General features: G+C 37.9%; 1 protein-coding gene across 8 annotated transcripts in view; it reads right to left on the bottom strand.

The window, feature by feature from the left end:
• The window catches only part of FBXW7 (F-box and WD repeat domain containing 7), a 176,940-nt gene that overhangs the window by 46,286 nt on the left and 105,373 nt on the right, over positions 1–25,281 (bottom strand). Inside the window, exon 3 of one of the 8 annotated variants that reach the window (XM_068187290.1) lies at positions 9,768–10,692. The exons of 6 other annotated variants lie outside the window; for them this stretch is intronic. In XM_068187290.1, the coding sequence (XP_068043391.1) occupies positions 10,681–10,692 (12 nt within the window). In that variant the 3' untranslated portion in view covers positions 9,768–10,680. Of the gene's footprint in view, positions 1–9,767; positions 10,693–22,612; positions 24,069–25,281 lie in introns of those variants that run through there. One more of the 8 variants, XM_068187289.1, reaches the window with a different exon arrangement.

Genomic DNA, 25,281 nt, shown 5'->3' with positions numbered 1-25,281 from the left:
GCAGTTATTTAAACACATCCCAGTTGTTAGCTGAATTTCCCCACTGGGACAAGATTGTACAATGTTCACTTTTGTCCCTTGTAAAATCATAGACAATGTTTAGGAATGTTTGATTAAAAAGAAAATTCTGGGAAGAACTCATTTGCTGCTTGTGTAAATATAGTTCCTCATTAAAATTTGATAACAACAGTCTTAATGGAATACTACAACCTCATTCATGCTTTTGAATAAAGTGATTTAAATTGGCATGAACACAGTTTAAATACACTTCTTCCAGCTAACTGTTGGCAGCTTTTTAACGGCCTGCAGGGACAGGTATGACTCATGCCTGCTCTTCAAAAAGTTTTTTAAAATGCAGATTTTTTCCACTGGTCTATTGTGCTTTACAAGTAAACTGAAAGAGACTAAAATTAGAAGGCAGACCACTACCACCAGAGGGATTAGGAACTCCTATGCTATGCTGATTCCAAAAGCTGAATTGGTTGACCTGTAGTAGGGACTCTTTTATTTTGGTTCCTACTACATTTCTGGCAAACTTCATCCGAAGTCTCTCCTGGTTACAAATGATTTTAATTCCCTGTGTTTAGGAACAGCGGGTGGTCTCTGCATCCGCATGCAATATTGCAATGAGCAACCCTCATTCTCTGCTATGCAAGACTCAAAAATATGAAGGTGTTCCCCCTAAGTAAGCCATCATGAGAACACTACATGGCACAAGTCATATGGCAAAGCGCTGGGGTTTTTAAAACAGCTGCAGCAACCATCTTTTCATGTGCCTTATGCACAGTATGCTCATATTTACTGATTCTGATTAATACAAAGAAAGTTTGGTGGACAGCTAATTTAAGAAGAGAATCCAACAGTCTCAAGTTTAGACTGAGCAATCAACCTGTCAAGGAAAGACAGCAAAGGATACTAACCTTCCCTGTAATTCAGGCATTTTAGGTAGTGCAGACTACTGGGTTAAAAGCTAAAACAATAAGGTACATTTCAACTTAAGATAGGGATGTCAGCCTCCTTATCAGCAGAGTCCTTCAAAGAGCCCTCTGAAATTCTCTGCCTTTGAGACAGACAAGGCCCACATCTGTGGCAAGATGTGTGGGCTACTCAGTCCTGAAGAGCACAATAGTGCTCTCAGGGTAGTATCCTGTTAACCAGAAAACCTGAACAAGTTTTGTGCTTCTTTATGCAAAATACCTAGGGAAAAAATGTTAAGTACTTAATTTGCTATATCACAGAGGAAAGTTAAATGTGACTCAGCAGGTGTACATACTGAGAAGCAAGAACATTAACACTAACTGGGCTTTGTTCACTTTCCTGTTCATGATAGCTGGTTACATTACCATATTATGTTCATCTACTTTAGGAATGGTGGGGGTTTGCTTTTACAGCAGGTAGACAGCTGGCAGTTTTGTGTGGCTCTCTGAAAGGAGCTATAGAAACGTGACTGGTAAGCTGGGTTAGCTGTTCAGTATTGCAGGCTAAATGGGGAAAAGAAAAAAGAGGAAGACTCAGCCAGAGCCTGCATTGATCTAAAGCATGGGTCAACAGTTCCAAGACATGGAAAATCCAACCCATTTCCAATTTCCAGGGGACATCTATTACAATCTAAAAGGTATCTGTTTTGAAGAGTTGTGATACTAACACTGTTTTCTAAGCAGAAGCAGTGTGCACTGAGGTTAAAGAGATGGCTGTACCAAAAGAAATCCCATCTCAGAATTAAAAAAAAATGTGTGAGAAACAATCACAATGTCCCCTTCACCTCCACAAAAACTATACTCTTTTGTTGCAATAGAAAGTGGAACTCCTAACTTAAAAATGTAGCAGATGCCCAAGTATGAGAATGGGGATTGATACCAGGCTAAGGAGCTGTCATGAAGGCTGTGAAAACAACCAGCATACTAAATCCAACCCTCTCAATCTTTTGGAAGGGCATTTTCTATATCTGCAACTGGCAGTTAACATTATTCTGGTTTTATATCTACCTAAATATTTAAATAAGCAATCAAAGTGTCTCCAGCTCCTGAGGAGAATTAGTGCTCAAGGGTATGTGACACCTAGAGAGAACCCAAGGAGTGGTTCATATACCCTTCATCTTTTCTCACTACTGAGGTACTGACTTAGCCCTCGATGAAACAGAATGTGTAACTGGTCCCCAAACAAGACCCCACCATGCAAGCAGCCAGCTGATGGTATCAACAAGAGAGTCAAAGGCTGCTGCAGCTTTGTCCAGCTGGGCTGCTGCCACATATCCAGCTTACATTCTCTAACAAAAGTTTGAGCAATAATACCTAGATCTGAACAAATCTGGTCCTGCCCAACCAAAACTTTGGTCTAAAAGAAATTATCAACTGTGCTTTCTTCCAGAAAACACAAGAATTTCAGGAAGGTAAATTAACCATTTTATGCCTCTGACAGGTCTTTCTAAATCTTCTACAAGTTCTTCCAACTTTTCATTTCCCTGAAACAAAACCCAGTTCTCAGAAATATTCTGGAAGAACAGACAACTAAGAAAATATTTCCCAGTGCTCAGATGTTAAGACTCCCTCCCCACAGCATTAGTGTCTTCAAAATGCTTTTAAATGAAAGGGAAAAGAGGAGTACCTTGCAATAGTTTCCAAATAATGCAGTCATATCTGTATGATATGCCTTTTATCTGTATGGATGCCACCATGGGATTGCACTATTCCTTTATGGGCCTTTGGGAATGAGGTGAGAATATTACCTTGATCTGCATTAAACCAGTAACTGAATTGAGTATTTTTGCTTCTTCATGTTAAGCTAATTTCAAGAAGCTCCTAATTTGTTAGCATTTTTCAGAGTGATCTTGAAGCTGGAAAGGAAAGGAACAGACAGCTCAATGTGTATAACAAAGGTTTGTCAATTAACATCAATATTCCTCATAATAAGATTGCTCTTTCAAAGTAAGAACTATTTAGAGATATGGCAAAGACCCCAGCTCAAAGAGACCAAATGGAGCAAGGGGCTCAAAAGGTGAGGGCTTAACCTGCAGGTGAAACAGACTAAAAACTTGGCTAGGAATCAAGACTCCTTCTTCATGTTGCCATTTCCACCTTTTGGTCATAAACAAACTCTGGGGCCATGGCTGGGAACACCAAGTCTTCAAGAAAACACTCTCCACATCAATGCCTCTATCAGAGGCATTAGTGAATTAGACAAGATTAGTAGAAATTGACAAGGAAATAAATCTCTAGGAAGAGGAGGATACCATGCTTTTACCAGTTCAAGTCCCATTTTCAAATACACATGTAGATGACCACTGACAACCAAACATGCTTTATATCAAGAACAGTTCTAGATCAGAGGCCCATCTGCTCCAGAAGCATTCCTCATGCCTACTGCTATCTTCTCCTAAGGAAATGCCCACACCTCTCTACAGACATTCTTCACTGTAAGACAGCATACCTTCCATAAGCTTTTCTGAAACAAACTTGTCAAAACCAGCTCTCAAAATGGCAAGCTATGGACATATTCTCTCCTGGATATAGCTGTACCAGAAGAGATTACTCTCCCCTCCTTAACAGATTTCAGTCCGTGAGCTAAATTGGCCTATACAACTATATAGAGAAGTAGATCTTTGGCAATAAATGCCCGTTTTTCCCCTTAAACAGGCTAAGAAGTGATGACATGAGCAGCTTAAGTGGCAGATCTGAAACAGCAGAAGTCTTCTGGCAGGATGCATGACAAATACCTGCAAGTAGCCCAAAGGGCAGCAGTTTATCCAGCCAACTTAGCTGAGCTGGACGATGACATGTTCACAGTACCAACCGGTCACAGTCAGAGAAGCCTAAATACATTGGATTCCCTATCAGTAGGATAAGTGCACTGAATTCACTAGGGCTTCATAGTACTGCCAGGATTTGACCCAACATCTTATAAGCCCATATTACTGCTGCTTTAATCAGTAAAACCTCCCAAATCCAATATGTGCAAAGAGTGGCACATCTGACTTCAAAAGCAGCTTTCTTTGAGAAATTCTAGAGGCAAATTACTTAATCCAGCCTCAAGAAATCTGTCACGAAATTCAGTTGTGTTTGCTATCCTGCTATCCTTGTAAGTGTAGCAGTTATAAGAGCTTCTCCTATACTGGCAGTCCCAGCTCATTGACACATATCCACACTAAAATCCCCTATTGTCTGATGGGACATGCCAAGTCATCTATTCCATACGTGTTCTCAATAAATAGATATACAAACGGCATTGCTAAAACACATTTCAATTATTCAGTTCAAAAGACAAGTAAGTTGAAGAAACCAGCCTTCGGTCTAATTTATCTTTTTCTTTTTTTAAAAGGAGTCCTGAGTTCTGTTTCTAGTGTTGCTACATGTGGCTTTGTGCAACACTGTTTTTCCTGTTTTTCCCTGTGAAGGAAAAACTTTAGTAACCTACACAGAGGATAGATATGTCAGGGGCCCAAGTTCTGCTGAGAATTACATGTTAGCAAATATACATAGCTTGCAGACAGCTAACAGCAGCTCCTTGAAGTGAAGGCTTGGACTCATGGCCCCTCGCTTTCTCAGTGTATGAGACAGGTTGGAGAAGCAGCGAGAAACAGCAGCAAGAGGTTGAATACTACTAGCAGATAAAGCATAAATGTTTCAGAAACCCTTCATTACATGATCTGAAGCCCACTTCACAATGATTCCCTTACTATCAGTCAGGACAACTAAATGAAACTGCACTTCCATTCTGCAGGCGTAAAATGATACATCAGCAAAATAAACTCTAGTAACTTTTTATTGATGTATTTTGGAGGTGCTTTTGGCTTTACCAGATGGAAAGGCCTTCCAGTGAAATAATTCTGTGCAGATATTACTCAACATGCATTTGCACTCAAAAGTTTCAACTTCAAAACCAACTGACTTTTATTAATTAGGGTGTGTTCTCCAAACCCACTGATGAAATACCTAAAATATCTTCAACTCACACATTTCTTTCACCACTTTCCACAGACCTCGTACTGCCACACCAATTCACAAGACAATTTTATTACAGAACTCTTGCTCCTGCTATATTGATGACAACAGAGCTTCCCTAGAACTGTGACTACCCTCCAGGCTGACGCTTAGTTCTGGTGCACTGGTGGAAGCAGTGCCCTCTGTGCCTCAGTGGGTAACAGGCTTTGCCTGTCATCTGTCACTCATCCTTTCTCCTGCAGCCCCCTGTACCCACCTACAAATCCCCTCTTGTACAAACAGACCAACCTAATCCACTCCAACGAAACAAGCCAGGTTGGCAGAGCCTTACTATTTAAAATATTTAATTTTGATGAACAACATTGCCAGCAGATTTGAGAGGGCATTTCCCTTAAACAGAAGGGTTGTTTACCTGAGCTTACCTAGGCAAACAAAATATAAAGGATTACAGTGACTGCAGTGGTGTAAACTGAACTCCTGGATTTTGCAGACACGTGGCTGTGGATCGCTAGTGTATTCCTCCTACCGGTTGTGCCGTGGGAGCAGAGTACCCAGAACAGCTGGATAAAATAGTATCTTAAGTTGCTGCCGCTTCTTGCTAAGACTGAACTCTTTGCCAACAAAAGTGCTCTTTGCCCACCTTAGCTGTAACCAAGCAAAGGGTTTGGTTAGCAGAGAAAGAGCAGGTAAAATTAGAACTTTCCAAGCCTTAAGACTTTAGGGTTACATCAGCAAAGCTGCTACACAAGACATCATCACGTCTGTGAAAAGTACTCAGGCAGAAGCAACAATGCTCACTTTTTTGTCAAACTAGAAAAAAATCTCCGTATGCTATCATGAAGGCATAGTCATCATCCACGTGATTTGCTTGTAAGCCATCACAGATGACAATACCCCCCTCAAAAAAATAAACCCAAAACACTTTGACAAAGCCTAATCTGTTTACGGAAGTTAAGACCATCTACTACCAACCTGAAGGACACCTTTTAAGGCTGTATCTGCAAGCTCTTTAAGAAATCCACTCATGCACAGAAACCTGCAATATGAAAAAATCCTGGGAGGGAAAGTTCAAATATGCAAAAAGTACAAAGTCAAAGACAGTACAAAGAGTTTACAGCCTTCTCTCTCTCTGTGGCTTTTTTTTTTTTGACTTCTGTTTGAATACCTGATTTTTTTTCCTTTTTTCTCCTCGCTGGTAAATAAACAGAACAGACAATTCCTTTCCCATCTATTTCAGCAAAGTCATAATAGTAAACTATTTCTTTGTTTGTTGCAGCAGTTGCAAGAGGTGAAAAGTTATTACTCAGTGAACCTAGTGGATTTATTTAATAATTCTTTTATCAGTAAAACTGTGTTTTTCTTTAAACATGATAGACTTCTCTTAAGATTAGAAAGTTTCTCTCTCCCCATAAACAATTCTCCTTCCATTTTGGCTGAGTTTCTTGTGCCAAGATTGTTTGAAAAAGGCAACTTACACAAATATTTATATGTAAAATTCTCATGATAGAAATTACAAAATTAATTTTACAAATGAAAGTGACTTTCTTGATAATCAGAGTCCAGAATTTAATGCTAGCATTTAAAACATATAAAAGAACTTTACCACAGAGAAAAATAACACAGCATCTACCTCAAATGTCAGAGACAGTTAACTTTTCTTGTATGTTTGGAAAAGAAATCAAAAGAAAACAGTAGGAAAATATATTAGCTTTGCTTTTGAGAGTTGAGAGTAAAGAACTTCTATATTTTTTGTTAACCCATGTCATATCAGAATTCAGCCATTATAATTTATGTCCTTTTAGAGTTCCAAAAATGAATGGGGACCTTACTCTCAGAACACCAGAAGCTATAAAGACAACACAACAAAGAACTGAGAATGTGATGGAACGAGTAATAAGAGTGTAAATCTGAAGTTCAGTGCTTCTCTCCATTATCAGTGCATGGTAATTTTATGCTATTTTCTGCTGAGGCTCCTTTGAACAGAACATTGAAGAGTGATTACATGTCCAAACTTTAATAAAATGTCAAAATCCACTGCTTCATTGTATCTGCAATTGTGATGGATTCCTCCTACACATGGGATAAGAAAGGATAGAATTTTGTATTCATGGTGCTCCAAGTACTATGTTTTAAGTTGGGGCTTGATGTAAATCAGTTATTTGCCATCCAGAAAGTCATCATTATAACCTCACATTTTAATTAAAAAGGCATTTTTGCTCTTAAAAATATGGCTTTAGATCTTGAATGTGCTTCTAGAAAATAAAGATTTTTAAAAATCCAGTGGCTCTCACCACAAAACAAATCCATGGCCAACATCAGGTGTCACCACTACAAGGGGTACAGAAGACAGCAGACTGGGTTGTCCCCTGTAGTTTTAATTCTGCTTAAACTGAAATAGGATAAAATACCTCCCTTTTGGGAAAAGAAACTGCAACATCTCTGGTTTGGCCTCAAAACTTCTACCCTTTACAGGCCAAAGCTCATGCCTCCAAGCTCTGAGGTCTGTGCAATACCAATGGAAAAAAACAGCCATAGGCAACTGGGGTGGTCCTGCTTCCACCTTCCTACCTCAGGTGCTGTTGTCAATGCCAGATGGAAGATGGAAACTACAGGCAAACCAGACCTGGCACCAAAGACACATTCATCCTGCTCTCTGGAACTCCCACCATGTGGCAATTTCTACAGTCAAAGTTAACTATATCCTACCCTGCAGTCTAAAATTCCCCCACTTATTTTTAATAGCACAGATATCTTCAGACAAAACAGAACCAAACTTTTACTATTGATTTCTCTCTGTATCTTGGACAGACCCTCTTTTTACAATGAGACTACATGTGAAAACTTGTTACTCAAAAGAGATTCCTTTTCTACTCATCCTACTGTCTACAGATGGTGACAAAAGTAGTTCTTCCTATCCACCCTAGAAAAAAGAATCACTCTTTGAGTTTCAACAACCAAAAGCATTGTAAAGATTGTATACAACCTATGCAGTTCCCCTTGTAAAGGGAACATATCAAAGAGCAGACATCTGTCAAGAATGCACAGCTAAATGCTGACAGCCAATCCAATGGTATTTAGTCAGCTTTTGCACACTGGCTGTTGCTAGAGCTGAAAAGCAAATCTTACCACAACTTTCTTGCCAGGAGATTTAGCTCTCCTATGAGCTGGGCTTTGATGCGTCAGAGAGGAAAGGATAATTATTGTATTTTCTTTGGAAACAATGCAATAGTGATTGTGAGACATACTTGTCTGAATTAGATGTATAATACCAAGTCTCATAAGAGACACTCTGAACTTACAAAGCTTGCCTGGCAGTGATAGGAGCTATTAAGGGGTCTGCTTTAATGGATAAGAAACATGACAACTCCCACAGAGAATCAACTGGTGCTGTGCTGGAAGGACTGAAAATGCAGTCCTACCATTGCACTGGTCCTCACAGAGAGAAAAACGAGCACACGGTTCACATTAAGATCTCCAAAAGAGTCCATCCTAATTTTTGTTGAGAAATACATGAGTGAAGAACTTTGACTTCTTACATCCCTTCCGAAAGAATTTACTGCAATTAAATTGAGCATATTTTTGTAGTCCCCAAATATAGGTCAAAAAGCATTTGCAGGTCCAAATGCTAATAATCACTTTGAATCTGATGGCACTGAAAAGAACCTTGAAATAACAGATCTGATTGGTGAGGCAGAATCATGAAGCTAGTTTGCCACCATCCTCATCAGCCTGAGTAGAAGTTTTCTGTGTTAGTCCTGCTCTGAAAAATGACATATTGCACCTAGATTATTGCCAACTTTGTGATACAGCTCTCTCTAAAATCCTGAAAAGTAGGGAGACCAAATAATAATAATCTTATTGCTGCCCCTTGCCCATTCCCTCAACATAAGAAGGTTGACCAGCAGCCTATTGAGTGAATTACCAGGGAGGATGGGTATCCACAGACCAGGCGTCCCCCCAGAATTCAATTTCTGCCTGGTAAACCATGCTGTCTGATGTACATTTCTCATCTGATTTACAGCGCACTCTGCAATAAGAAATTTCTGTCACCAAGAGGAGGGTGACTGTCCTTCTGCCTTGGAAATAACTGAAGCCACGACAGCTATTACTCATAAATTCCTCATCAGATGATATTTTCAGCTAACCAGAATAAATTTCTCAGCCACAGTTTCAAGACCTCAGGGTCTCCCCGCATTGCAGCCAATGGAGGCTGTACTCTCACTCTTCCTGGTACACAGTGCCTAAACTCACATGGACCAGAATAAGTGCTTTCCATTATTCCCAGCTGACATCCATAGTAATAATTTGTCTGTTTCACAAATGGGGGATATCTTCGTATTTCTCATATTGTCTTCAGAGGGTATTTGTTTCTTTGCAATTCCTATTTTGAATTAAGGCCATTTTCAATTCTTTTATCGACATTATTCTCAGAGAACAATTCATTCCCCGTGGTTTTGTTTTTCAGTGTAGGCCTTCAGCCTGACTTCTTTGACACTGTATATCCACCCCACTTATTGGAAACCATGATAGGCTGAAAAAATGCATCCATTTGCTTCAGCTTTCCATTCATACATGTCCAAAACTAATGTGAATCAGGACTTTCTTCCCTCCCAAAACCAAATGCAGGATGCAGCAACAGAAGTGACTTAAACAGTCACTAGTCACACAGTAAGAGAATAGTAGATGCATTGGGATTATGCTAAAAGACTTCCTGAAGAGACTTTATAGCACCGTGCTGTATAATTCCATTCTGAATGTTTATATAACGTCTTGGTAACCTGAACATACTTCCAGGAATCACTCGAGATCTGAAGCAAGATAAAAATAAAGCACTTGTGTCTTCTGCAAAGCTTTACATAATATATTTACATGACAACATCCAAGAACTTTATTTAAACAAACTTATGGACAGATACTTGGTGACTCAATGAGTGAAACTGCAGAGAGTGGCACCAATGTAAAACAAGAGAAGGGCATATGTTAGCAAAGTGAATTACTGCAAGACTGGTGAATAAAGCTACTAACCACCTTCCTTCAGGACTTTTATGCTGTTGCAGGTATATCTTGCCTAATGGTATTTCCACCTGCCATACACCTTTTTATGCTTCTGTTTCAACAATACACATGAAGGGCTAACACCACAACAATCTCCTAAGTATTTTAATTTGTCTCATTTTTTGGAGAAGGTTTCCTAATTAACATTAAGCATCAAAAATACTTCCTCTTGAAGCTTCACTGAGCTCTTGAGTTTAAAGTACAGCTGTTAAAACAAGCTCCAGGGATACAGGACAGATGTCTTTTTTTTCTTTCTTTAAACTGGGTAACTTCACTGGCTTGGATGATTTGTCCAAAACTCAACACTGAAGGCTTCCCAGCAAAGTCCTACAAAGCAGAAATACTCCCAACAGAAAAATTGAGCTAAAAACCTGGCTTTTACTAGGGAAGCAGAAAACTTTTTCGCAAAAGCAAAAAACTTCAAGAGGACATTCTGTGTTGTCAGTAACTGACAATTAGGTTTTGCCCACGGGTTGCAAACACAATGAAGCATCCAGCACAGGAGATCCAGGACCTCATCATGACAAAGACAGAACTACAATGTCTCTGAACACTGTGAAATTTCAGTAATTTCCATCCTTTCTCTGAAAACTGTCTTTGATGTGTTCTCATTGGCAGTCAGTTGCTTCAAATGTTGATTGCTCATTACACTGATTTCTCCACTGTTTCAATTTCACTGAAGGTTTTATCATAAACTTTTCTAAAACAAATCAGTGTAAAATATCTTTAGTGGGATGAGGTTTTGGATGGAGCTTAATTCTGTTTCATCCACAGTGGTGCCTGCTCTCTGTCTGCTTATTAGCAAAGTTTCTTGTAGCTTTTACTGCATCTATTACCTTATGGGCACTTTCGATCCTACCACAAACTTTATCACCAAACTCATGTGTAGACAGTGTAACAGGCAAAGACAGATAGCTAGAGATCTCTGAGTCTATTCAAAGTTATGCATCTGTTCTGAGCACCAAACATTTATTAGCCATTAGGTAACACATTAGTTTTTTCATGCATTATTTTTTAGATAATGTGGAGAATACAAACAATATACCTAAAAAAATTACAATGCAAAGGAATTGCATTAAATGTAATTTGCTTCTCCAAAATCCCAGTCATTTGAGATTCCCTACCACAAAGATGACATGATAGAGCTGGGCGATTCTAACTTGTACCATGAATTTAATCATTTTGTATTTAATACGAAAAACTTATCTATGCATTCTGACTTCTTTTACAGCAAAACCTTAATTATTTGCCATCCAAACACTCCCACTGAATTAGTTTTACATGTGAACTTAATTCAAATTAACACTGAAGTTACATGATACTTAAAAACATCTGGACTTAGATGATAAAGTTCTGTGTTACCACCTATCCACAGACTCAAAAGTACCTAGTGCTTTCTGCTATGGAAGAACAAACTGCCTCATTAATTTACACTTGTCCTTCTTAGTTTAGCTAAAAGGACTTCTGAAATATACTCACACAGCCTTTTGTTCATCTCTACTCATCAAACCACCTCACAGAAAACCTAAACTGAAGCCACATGGTTGGCCACAGTGCTGAGTGGGGCTGTTACTCAAAGAGCTGCCCATTTGTCACACCTGGACACCACGCAGCATTTGTACCATGGCTCCCCCATGTTTAGCTGTGCCAACAGAAGATGCTGCTGTCCCCAGTGCAGAACCAAAGGAAGAATAAATCCACTTTATGTTAAATTAGCTGGGTTAGTGCAAATCACCCATTTAAATTGGCTAAGCTTTTCTGGCTGATTGCTCCACAGCTAGTGTGGGAGCTCTGCTGGCTCCAGTGTGGCCATAATTACCACCAAAGGGGCAATAGGAACCTGCCTGGGGGAGATGAAGGTTACCAGTGGCATGGATTTTAGCCAAGCGAACATCTGTCTACAACCTCCAGCATGTGATTTTTAATCAAAGCAGTGATACTAGCACAGGCAGTTGCAGGAGGGCCTTTACAGTGACAGCAGCTCTTACATCTGCTCTTCATGCACCACAGATACGAGTTCACTTGGCCAGTTAAAGACGTTCAACCCCTGGGTATTCTACCACCTTTCTGCAAGAGGTTACTGACCTTAGAGCTCTGCTGCTCTTTCATCTCCTTCATGCAAAACATTTTGCAGGTAGCTTAAATCACTTTTGATAGCCTTTTAAACTTAACTAACTTTGCCTAAAGCAAGTTAGATCATTTACAGGATCTATTTGCCAGCAAAGGTGAAGGAAGGAAATAACTTCTGGCAGACTACTAGACAGTACTGGAAAAAGAGGGAGAAAGCAGGAAGGTGGGCTGGAGGCAGAGGTGTGCAAATAAAGCCTCCAGGAAGCACAGTTGGATTCTGAAGATGGCAGCTGTTCATAATCTCTTCTTGTACTTTTGTATAACTGCATTTGAAGACAGATGTGCGAAAGCAAAGTGCTAGAGTTTATAAATTCAGGGCATGGAGGGGAACTACCCCTGCTGCAGCAGCTATCACAAGAGGGTCTTACTTTGGCCATTACTTTTTTTTTGCTGTACTTCAATACACATCAAAAACTCTTATTGAATTATATTTGATTTAAAGAGCTTGAACAAGTTGCATTTAGCTAATTTCCCACTTTGCTCTTGAGAAACTCAGAGTGAATGTGCTTCAGGTGTGGAAGTTAACCAGTGAACAGCATGTCACTTGCAACTCAAAACTCATATAAAGCTGTGCTTTTGTGTCCTCAATGTAATTTTGAATGTGATCACTAATTCATTCAAAGCAGAACTCTTCATATCACACTTTAGTGCGTTAGCTCACACTACAGAGAAGCAATGGAATTTTGCAGCTGAACAGTGCTGTTCTCTAAAACCTCTTGATGTTTTGTATCTATTCTTGAAATACAACTCTGGTCAATAGTTAAGTAGGTAAGAAGCATCTCGATTTCTTCTCTCAAGAACATAAAAATGTGGCCTAAATTGTACATACATCTGTTAACTGGTCTGGAATAAGGGTTCATCTTCTCACTGCCAGGGCACTGGCTTTACACACTACAGTTGTTTGCTGTACTGCAGGACCAACATCTACAAATACAGCACACCTCCTTACTATCAGTAAAGGAAGGATTGTGGGTAGTGGCAGAATTTTTCACTATCCCAAATAATACAGCTGGGATGGGGACAGGGAAGGAGACCAAAATGTTGAGCTGATAAGGTTCCAGGTACACCTGGTGTGGTGTACATTTTAGGTACATATCTGAGACTTGCTGGTTCCCGCCGAGCAGAAAGGGCAGTGTTAGTAATGAAGGAGGAGTTTGTCTCCAATGGCAAAGAAAGAGCTAAAACAAGGGGAAAGAACCCCAAGATTATAGCATCCCATGAAATCAACAGCTCTATTGACTCTATGGTTTTATTGTCCCAGGCTCAGTGCTTTGGAAAGCATTCTGTGGCTTTTCCTGGAGGATTAGGACTGAGAGGGTCAGAGACTCTGTGGGTACTCTGAGAAATGTTAACCCACCAGTGTTTCCATCCTTCATCAGCTGTCAGAGTGCTCCATCTGTGCAAGGCGACTGCTTAGTCACCCCTGGGTGCCCCAAGGGGCTAAGAGCAATGCCAAAATGCACCGAATTCCAGAAGGAAGCCAGGAATTTGATGATCTTGTTACAAGGGCCATGCACTAGACCCACACAGAGCTGTGCTAGCACATACCAATTACCTTGTATTTCAGACAGTAAATGATTAACTTATATGTCTAAATGCAGAACACCTGTTCCCAGCTTGCACTTAGCCTCATAATTTCCAGCTTCCATTGCAGGCCTGGAAGAGCAGTCTCAGGGTCCTAGAGCTTGTTCTCCCTTCTCAGTCACAGCAATTGAGCCAGTAGAAGATATACTTACTGGCTCTAGACACAAATTTTGTTCAATTTCTCTTCAGATCACCTCAGCCAGCACAGTGCTACTCATTCTGCTAGCAAGAGAATCAATTTCCACGTGTATGTAAAGGGTTGGCTTCTGGCAAAGGTTTATATAATTGTACATAATGCAAAGTTCAGTCACAACATCAAAAGGAAGATTATTTTTCCTTTCGTGAGGTCTGGGATTTTACTGTTTGTTCACTCATTTGTTTTGGCAACAGCCCTGATCATGAACACAGTATATACAATCCTATGTTTTTTAAAAAAACCCACAAAGCAAATCAGGAGATGCTGAAGGAAATGAACTGTGAAGTGGGGGCAGCAGGATAGTATCTAACATTTTTGCAAACAATCCATTTGTCACTTTCATGGACCTGGTTTAATTAATATTCTATAAAGGTCTGCCAAAAGCTGAATACCTCTCAAGTTCTGAATTCATGGGGCTGACCTTAGACTTTCTCAGAATGATTTTTAATGCAGTCTGTTATCAGCAAAACCCGTTTAAACACATGCCCCATCTGCCAGTACCCCATTTGCAAAAGAGCTTCTTATACTTGCAGACAGTAAAGCTTCTGCCTGCTTCCCTCTCTCCTCTAAATACCAGCTGTATGGTAATGAGCACAAACAGCTGAAAAATACTGCACAGTAACAAAGCTGGTACGAAGCGGGCAGAACAACGCATCCACTCAATGAGGCAGTTGTAGCATGAATTTAGCAGATTAGCTATTGAGCAGGGGTGGGGGGAGGTTTGGAAAAAATGCAAAGGGTCTACACAGATAGCAAGAAAATGAAAAGAGACCAAAAGGGCACAGGCTACCAAAGAAAAGCCCAAATTCTAAAGTACTTTTGTTGAAACTGCATGAACCAATTCTTCACATTTTCTAAGGCTTACTCGTCCTGTACTAATGATATGCCAAATGCTATTCTGATCATTTGCAAGTTCAGTTAGTTTTTAAAGGAGGCAACTTGTTAATGAAAGTCTTCCATTCATTAACAAATCTCTTCATTGGTCTGGGGTGGGGGAAGTCCTTAAGAACAGGAACACACTCTCATACTTCAGTCTCTGATACTTTCAGCATGTGTGACCAACAAGAACCATACTATCTATTAACTTTTTGCATAATAGCCCTCTCAGTCTATCCATTTTTTAAAGACATTTATTTAAATGCTGACAATATTCACACTACCCTCCAGACAATGACAAGCTTTTTAAGCAGTGAGCATAAAAGACACTTGCTTTTAAGAAAATTTGTGTGTAACTGCATTCAGCTGACATGCATACAAGGCATGCAGTTGAGTATTTGTTTATACAAGTAGCTAATTTGATAGACACTGTTTGCATAAAGTCTTAAAATGGCACATGCACTTTTGCACTTGAAATTACACACATCTGTCTAGCGGCAGATGTGAAAGATGCATGCAGTTTTGATACATAAAGCTGATCTGAAAATACAGGACTTTTTTTCCTGTTCGCAATTTCCCATTGGCATCTAGAGTATTACTGCTTCTTTTGAAGAATTGGAGCCTAACATTTTCGAAGAAAACCAGGGGAAAAGATGGTGTATCAACACTGCCCAAGCAAGTGCTCTGTCAAAAGTTTCATACATAGGGTTTGGGGGTTTAAAATTCCTAATTAAAAAGCTTTATTGTTACAATCCCTCAGCATCCTAACATTCGTCTTTAGTGTCAAGTAAGTCAAGTAAGATGTTTTTCAAACATTCATCCACTAAGACATACTGCAACAAAAATAATGTATTGTTTCTAAAAGTAATGAAAATGAAATCTTCTATCTGGGCGAAAAAAGTATACTTACTTCTAAGGTCATCACAATGAAGCTCCTAAGAAAGCAAACAATCTTTTAACCTTTATACATTGCACTTAGAGAGTCAAACAGAACAAATCATCTATGTTACTGGCTTCTGTTCACTGTTGATCACAGAATAAACAAAAACAAAAAGAGAAAGCAATTTTCTCAGGGCATGAAAGAGCTTGTCATGCAGCTATACAATGGTATTCACAGATGACACTTTTATTGCTCATATCAACCATAACACTGAAGTAATAGAAGAAGTAATAGAAGAAACTCCCCACTCTTGATATTCACTGTAAGTCTCTACCTAATTTCAAATTTTAATGTAAATCAAATCTATTGAATTTAGGTTAAAGAACATGTACTTTGATCTTTCCTGGAGAATTCTAGCACACATTAAAAATATTTTTCATCTTTTAAGCACCTTCAGGAACTCAGAAAAACTTTATGGAATTAAAAAAACAGGTAACAGACATATGCAACATACAGAGATGCATAAAATGTTAGCTAATGATTAATTAATCATAAATGACTTAATGGCTAAAAAAGTGCTAACATTCGGTTTATATACTTATTAATAGTCATTACAATTATCAGTGATTCCCATAATTTTCTGTACTTAAAAACTTAGCACAAATATCACTCAGTTCTTATTTTAATTCTGCTCTCTGAATTGTTTAATATGCACTATGATGAAAGCTGTTAGCTTAAAAACGCTAAGCAAATTAAAGTGGTTTATTATGAGAGAAGGTACAACACTTGAAGCCATGCCAAAATTAACTCCAGAATTACTTTTGTTCTTTCCAGAAACATGTATTTCTTCAGCTCATCAGCACTCCAGGAGGAAAGAATATGATACTACTATTTGCTATGTCACTAACCCAGGTATGCCTTGGTATCTTCAAAGAAGCCTGAGCTGCTCAGTATCATTATTTAGGGTTTCAGACTATGGTCCTGGGGTACTAAAGCAGTACCAATGAGCAAGGAAAGCCCCACTTATTCTAGAAGATTTAAACTGGACTGGTGAAAGATTTTTTTTTTTCATGTTTAATATAAAATTTTCTAAAACTCTGTATTTTATGACTTAGAAACAAAATTAAATAGTCACAGAAAAAACGCCAAAGTTGTCTATGCAAAAACCCAACAACCTAACATAAAATATTCAAAAACATGCAAGAAAAAATTTGTCACTGAAATTGGCAGAGCTACAGTCAGTCATTTTTAAAGTTTAACTTCAAAATCTTCATTATTCCTAGCACTTGGACAGAACACCAACTACAACAACCAAAAATCATAAGAGAAGAGTGGAGTGAATGTTGGCTCTGTTGAGAAAACAGTGACATGAGAAATTATCAGAGAATCACAGAACGGTTTTAGGTGGAAAGGACATCAAAGATCATCTTAGTTCCAATACCCTTGCCACAGACAGGGTGCCACCCACTAGATCAGGTTACTCAATGCCTCATCCAGACCAGCCTGGAACACTTCTCAGGATGGTGCCTTCAAAATGCCTTTGGAAAACCTACTTCAGTGCCCCACCACCCTCACAGTGAAGAATTTCTTCTTTTTATCTTTTCATCCTTCTATTTGAGGAATATACCTATACTCGTTGCTTCAGAGAACACATCCCAAGATTTGGACCCTTCTCTTTTCAATGGTGGTTTCAAGAGACACTGATAGAATGCCTTTATTCTACTGGGTAAAAATATACCAGGCGTTCTCAATATTTCAGTTCTGCAGGATGTCAATTAATTCATATAGAATGTGCCATTCACAAGGAATAAGTACTCCAAATGTACTTTAATACTCAAAGTGAAAAAAAAAATCAAGCAAAAATCACATCAAAGTTGCTTTGTTGATACCCTTTTATATTTCGAGTCTAGCTGTACTTTGCCAGCACTTGTCCATAATCTTCATGTGTTTTTACCATGTGGAAGCCTTTAAACACTAACAGTCTTAAAAAAACACTGGATAATATCTATATTCATGAGTATAAACAGTGTCAAGGAGAAAACAGTGACTCATTTTAAACAATGTTCTTAACTGTATTTATATTTCCAGAATATTTCTTCAACTTAAAAGAATTACCATACTTTCTTACAAGTAATGTACATATACACAACAGATAAAATAATGACATTTTAAACATGATATTCCACAAAAGACTGAAAACATGACACAGAGGAAGATTTATCAACAGCACTACACTGCCCCTTCACGTCCACTACAGAAACAACACCACAAGCTGCATGATGTAAAAAATCACTGAATATTAATGTAGCAATTATGTTAAACTACAAATTTACCAAATTTTTCTGTAGGATAGCCACTTGCTCCCCCAGTAAAACATACATACAATGGAGGAAAAGCAGAATAAAATCAAACTCTTTCTTTAGTGGGAAAACTGCCTGTTTTTTTCCTTGATATGCATTCTTAGACCTTCTCATTTTAAAAAGGTATAAATTTTCCACCTTGATTACATAGTGGATGAGAATTGATGAACAAAACCAATTCAGATAACATTTCTTTGGAAAGAAAAAATACTAAAATGGATATATTTAGCCATGACACAAAGTTTTATCTAAGAATGGTACAATAAAACTTCTATCAGAATCAACTCTTAATGGCATGCAAAATTATTTGTGGGTGTCTAAGCTACTTCATACATCCTGTAAATTCCCTCAACTTTTTAAATAATACAGTTTTTCCCCCAAGCATCCTCTTTCTTCTAATTTAAAATTCAGTTGTTATTTTGCTTGTCATTTAATGCTAAATGTGTTATTCTGATAGATATATGGATTTTTATTTTTGCTAGCATCAACTAGAATGTCAGTCAGGAACTTCTGATTGAATAAAAGAAGGTGTCCCATATCTCCATGAGGCAAATCTCTCAGTGTATCATTAGCACAGGCATTCTGAAACCTCTCTCAAGCCAAGACAAGAACTTGCTGTTCTTCCTACCCCTTCCTACAGTATGACAAATTAGCATAAATTAAGTACAAGATGACAAGGACTTTACTCAACACCACTGACATGCAAAATTGCACTTTTCACTATTAAGGAAAAAGGGTACAAAATGAGACCACAAAACAAACCATTACATTTCAAAGGCCAAATACATTTTTTCTTAAAGAAGCAGAGTGGTAAGATTGGCAATTTTGAAAAAAAAATGCTCAAATTACTTTGTGTACTACAAATGTTCATAAGGTACATATGATCAGCATAGTCTTAATTAGAAAAAGTGCCTTATAAAACTCTTTTGCTTATAAAATATCCTAAAGGTATTCTGCCCATTACATTGGTATGGTAACTCTAAATAAATGATATATCAGAGTTCTTACTTCTAGGCGCCCTTTATTAAAGCCATGGCACATTTTAGACATGCTATAGTTCACAAGAACATAACAAATGTTTCTCTGGTGAGGCTAAAAAACCCACCTAGCTAAACAGAGTCTGATCATAATTTAATTTTCTCATGGATTAAATCCATGTCAACTAGGCTTTTCAAGCCACTTGCATACAGGATCAACCTTTTCAAGGAAGAAGAGAGAAATAAGGTTGGCCTATCAAAAGTTATGAAAAAGGGTGCAAAGCATTTCTCTGAATTACGTGTTTTGGAAATTTACACAGAGAAACTTCAAACCTTGGTGCAATTTGCATGCTTCAAAAATGGTAAAAAAGATGCTTAACGATGATTTCGTGTTTTTGGAACTTACAGCATCCCCCATCAGATTTTATTATATTATTGTTGCTATGTCTTTGTGAGTTTACACATACACCATGTATTTAAGAATGCAGTTTTACAAGGACTTCTTATACAGCTTCTTAACCAAGGTCAGGGTAGGTCATCCTCTTGCTAACAAACTGCTACAAGAAATAGTTTCTAATAAAAAAAGAGATTATAAATAATGGCATGCTAGGTATAGCAAGAAACCATTTTCCCACTTCAATAAAGATAATATCCAAAGAATTGTCTAGTAACAATGGGAAAACAAAATTCAAGCTTTCTCTTCTGACTACATGCAGGTAGAAACAAGGGAACTTAAAAGACAAGTTTGAAGTTGTTTCATCATAAATCCTGAAAAGTAGTTATTACAGTTAGTGAAAGTATCTGGGCCATTATGTATTTTATGTATTTTATTTTCTCCTCTGGCTATGATTTTTTTACACAAGTGTCTCTCACCAGAGTATCTTTCCCTTAAAACACATTCTGAGCTATGAAGTAAAGCTGAATCTCAAGGGAACCACCATGATCTCTTCAGGGGTTTCTCCTCTATGAAAGAGGCTGTGACAAACAATTTCAGTATTCAGTTAATTGAAAGGTTAATTGAAAGGTTTTTGATTAAGAATAGGGGTTGTATTTCTATCCTACTAATGGCACATAGAGGTTAGACCTCTGTAAGTGCAAATAATCCAGCTTTGACTCTGCAAGCAAGGCATAAAACAAGATTCAAAAAGGGCACTGTGGCATAGTTTGCCCGTCCAACACTTGGTGTCAGGTTGTCTTTACAAGAAATGAATGCATTCTCAAGTCATGATACATTCTTCCTCAAGAATATACTCCTCTTGGAGAGACTTCACTGTATAATGCACAGTGTCACTTTTAAAACTGATGTAAAGTTCTTGTCAACTGGGACTATCACCCTGGGAGTACTAAAATAATACTTTAACATCTTCTACCATTACAAGGATATTCTATTTTGCTGACATGCATATACAGAAACAGCCACATTTTTAGCAGTACAGCACTGGCTGCTTGGTACTATAGAAACTCATTTTGCTGTTCCACCTTTTGTCAGTCTCACTTTTTGTACATCTCATGTCATTTGTAGCCAACCAAGCAATGCTGCATCTACGACACAAGCCTGCGACCAGAGTGGCACTGCATGGCTTCCTCCACACTGTGATAATTACAATAGTGCTAAACAGCCTCTGAAACTTGAAGCATCTACCAGAGAAGCAGAAAATGCCATTTCCTTCAAGCAACCACTGTAAAGAGACTAAATCACTGCATTGAGACCACAGAAGTGCAGCTCAGGTTGCATTTGTAGAAGACAAATCTCTCCAATTACTCAGAGTATTCTATCAAATGCTCCTGAACACTTTCAATTTTACTTTCAAGTGAAAGTCAGATTTAGAGATTTTTGTATTTTTATGAAAATAAATATGGCTGCAAATTTAAGCTCAAATATTCTCATTCATAAATGAATTAAAAAAAACATATTTTACAATTTAAATGTAGTGGCGATCTCTCATCTGCTTCTGTCTTGATGCTAGACACATTCTGGACCAGGGATGAGTGTGAACATCCCACATGTCCAGTTCTTGAAACAGTCTGTATTAGGTAATATGACTCAGAGACCTCCAACTTCTAACTTGTTGCAACCAGACATGTGGCCAGCATTCAATGCAAGTATTTTTTTTAATTTCAGTTTAACAGAAATAATCCACTCCTGTTTTCCAAATCAAACAAGTAAAAGACAGGGCTTCCTAGCAGCAGCTGTTTCCAGGTTTGGAGACTATGACAGCAGCCACAAGGTGAAATAAACAGGGAAAATAAGGACATAAGGCAGGATTACCTCAGTTTCCAGACTTGTTTATGAAGCTACTGCTTACAACTGTATCTTGGTTCTTGTCTCCCCTCTAGTGTGTACAAAACAGAAAATGCATACAGAAGATAACCTGGGAGAATTTTTTACTTCATTATTTTCAAGATATGAGGAGCAAAGGACTGAAAAAGGAAAATCAAACTTCTTATTTATAAAAATTTATAAGACAACATGTAAGGTTTTTCCCATTTAATATTTTTCCTATTAAAAATGAGCTCTTGTTTATAAAAAAAAAAAAAAAACAAAAACTGATTACTTTAAAGTCAGAATATAAGATAATATAAATGGAAAGAAAAATATTTTAAAAAAACAACTTAAGGTTTTTTTCTGCTGGATAATAGTAGCAAATGTACCAATTTGTCTATTTGTGAAAACCATTAATGAAGGCACACCTAAAAGAGGCCAGATAAAACCTTTGTGTTTGATATGTTTTTTGATATGTCTGTGACAGATAGATCTAATCTAGGACAGAGTCTTATGAAGCACTACTGATGCTACTTATTGGCAAGAAGCTAGAAGGAGATCTTGAAACTCTCCCTGAAGAAAGAGCACCTGTATCTGTGCAAGTATTCTGAGGGCTATTATTAAGTAGTATGAGATACGAGATGCTATGACTCCCCAGCTCTGAATGGAAAAAGAAAGGAAACAATTATAGTCTACCAGCTATAATATTGTGTGCTACAGAATGAAAATTATATATTATATTTTGTATTTTTAAAATAGACCTTGAAGTTCACAAGCACTGTCAAAGGAATTCAAAGTTCAGAAAGGTTTTTAGCATATTTCTCAGTAGCAACTGACATTCTTTTAGAAATACAAAGATGGTTGCATATATTAGGTTTTTAACAGGGCAACATCTTTGTGATCCATGTCATTACATGCTTTGGAATGCCATATCCAATATCTGGCACACTGATCCTTCAAAGACAACATATGTTTTATGTCCTCTCTACTGGAATGCTCTCCTAGTAAGCTTAAAAAGAAAAAAAAAATATAAGAAAAAAAAAAAAGGCAACAGTTAAGTCTCAAGACTTCAAATTCGTTCCCCATATGTTCACATACCATCAAAACACGAACTATTTCTCAAAACCCTGTACAGAAGTTAAAACTCCTAGCAAAGAGAGTTCAAAAGATGGACAAAAAAAGCATGTGTGTCCCATGTCGCCTCACAGCAAGGAACTGCTTGCATGAAAATACATAAATAGGTGCCTTGACTTCATGGTTCTGAAGGATAAGCAAAAAAGAAGAAAAAACTCTAAGATACAGGCAATCTGAAATTAAAATTGAAGTGCAAAATAGTTTAAACTACATTCAAAACTACTACATAATGTACTTCTTTATTTTTCAATAATTGTTATACGTTTCATCCCACTGAGGTTTAATTTGTGTCAATGTAAGTACATTTGTAAGAAGGATTCTATTTATCTTCTTCCAAATACATTAATATACAAATACTATACATTATGCACACAGTTGTTACACTAGGTAAAAAAAAAAGATGTCTTTGTGCTTATATCACAAAGATTAGTTACTTCACAGAGACGACAGTTCAATTTAATGGTTTTTTGCTCACTAACATTCTTCATGCTTAAGTAGTGCAAATTTGAATTACAAATCTTAAAATCACCGAGAAAATACAAGGCCTTAGGGCCAATTACTAAATAACATGTTTCAATTTTTCTATCAACATACATACACAGAAGACAGAATATGCTGAGAGCAAAGTAACACAGATGTCTCTTGAAAGATTAGTTTTATTAGACTTGCAGCACCTATTATGATTGGGTAACTATGTATAACCTCAGGGGGGGCATAAATTGTCTACTGAAGCCCAAAGAATAAACTGAAAATTTTCAGCAATTATGAATTCATGTGGTCTGTGTGTCCACTGCAAGGGGCTGCCAATGCTACCTGTTTCTATAAATTAAGTCCCACAAGTCAGTAAGACACTCTAGAGGTGCAAATTACAGGTTTTACTATTTTTACACTTCAATGACTAGTGAGAAGTTTTACTGCAGGTTTCCCTCCCCATCAGGAAGAGAGAAAGAAGAAAAACTGGGGCAGGGAGCATGAAGGTTTGCAAACCCACCTCTTCTCATTGCCATGTTTTCAGGAATTAATTAATTCCCTGAGGATGTCTTGGATGTCTTGAAGCATTTACTTTCTCCACACACCAGAAAGAACAGGTCACGTTTAATGTGAGCTCTTCCTAAATCAAGAAAAGCAAGGGCTGGACCTGCTAAACATGGCCATAAAAAGACAAATATGCAGTATTTATGGACATTTAAAACATTCAGTTGTGTGCTCAAATTAAAATGGGCCAGTACTTCAGAACAGGAAACTATTTCCTCTTCACCCACTCAGAAGCTTGGATGCCTTCCCAGAAATCTCAAGACTGGCGCAGGGCTTAGTGCTGCGCCTGCAAGACAGCTGCATCTGGATACAACCCTTCATGGGAATGCACAAGACAAACCAAGGCAGACAGGTTGAGCAGATGTAATTAACGGAGGTGGTGCCAGAAAGTGATCCCTGTAAACCAGATGCTCCAAAGAAATTTCTCTCTCAGTAAGGCAGCACAAGAGGCAGGCCTTTTGGAAAGCTACTTGAGCCGTGCCAACAGATCTCACGGACGCCCATGATCACTAACATGGCTCAGAACCAAGCAGCTCAAGCTGCCTCCCCTTCTTCTGGGAGGGAATGGCTACAACTCACTGAAGTTTTCTCCCATGATGGCCAGCTCTTTATGCAACAAGAAAAGGAAAGTGGACAAGAAGCTAAAGGAAACTGACATACAGCAAATTAATCTGCCAATTAAATGGAATAATCCCAACAAAATTGTTACAAACATTCTCTAACCCATACAGGAGGAGCACGGTGTGTCTTGAAAAAAAATCAAGAAACAAACCCCCAAAATGAATCTACTTTTGCAAGTTTAATCCATGTAATAGTCATATTAATTAGGCACTGATCAAATTAGCTGCTGCTATTCTAACCCATTTTCTTTCTAAAGTGAAGAAGCATTGCTATGTATGTGCCCTTAATAAATCTGGATATTAATTGCAGTTAGTGTCAAATTCTCACAGTGTAAAGTGACCTCAACACATAATGACATTTCAAACATGATGAGAAAACTAACCATTTCTATGAGAAGCAATTTTATACCATTAGATGAATCTCAGTCAGAAATAGCACAGACAATAGATCCTGCCATAGGTTAAAGGGATGACGCAGTCTCGATTCTATAATTTGTATTATTAAGTTTTTTGTATGTTACCTATTTCTGTGAACAGAAACTGCAAATAAGTGGCAAGCACACATGTCTAATAAATTAAATGAACAGAAGTCTATTATTGTTTAAAACAAAAACATTCCTCCCAAAGGAGAAAGGTGCACAAGCATCTATTCTGAATGCTATTCAAGAGAAGAGAATTAGTACCAACTATGAGAGTTTATCATCTGCCTGGAGATAATAAAGCGAGGGTAGGCAGTGGAAATTGATTGACATGTAGTATTTTAATACTGATTTTATCATACTTAAAGCTAAACACTTGTATTTTGAAAATCAAGTGATAGATGTTTTAGGAGTTGTAATTTTTTTTAGCACGATGGCTTATCTGGTTCTCTTAGGAAATACAGCCAGTTACAGATAATTCTTTGTTTTCTTAAAAGGTGGTACATGGGCAGAAGGGACTTCCCAGAAGTGTTTGCAGAATAAGCAGAGAGGCAAAGGACAGGAACACTGTGGGTGTAAAGAGACAGGAAAGAAAAGAGAGATGATATATAAAAACTATGTGGACAGAATAGGCACTAGACACTAGAGGACCTGTTCGACAGCTTGGTATGTAGACAGGATTTGGAGAAGGGAAGGCAAAAGAAGGGAAGACTGCAAGGCCATGAAGAAATTCATGGTAAGAATTCGGTCTGAAATTTCACTAATAACGTACCATAGGAGAAATGCAAGATGGAATGTAGCAATGCTGTAAATAT

Source organism: Anomalospiza imberbis, chromosome 4, assembly GCF_031753505.1.
Source record: "Anomalospiza imberbis isolate Cuckoo-Finch-1a 21T00152 chromosome 4, ASM3175350v1, whole genome shotgun sequence".
Lineage (NCBI taxonomy): Eukaryota > Metazoa > Chordata > Aves > Passeriformes > Viduidae > Anomalospiza > Anomalospiza imberbis.
This window is presented reverse-complemented; position numbering and strand designations above follow the sequence as displayed.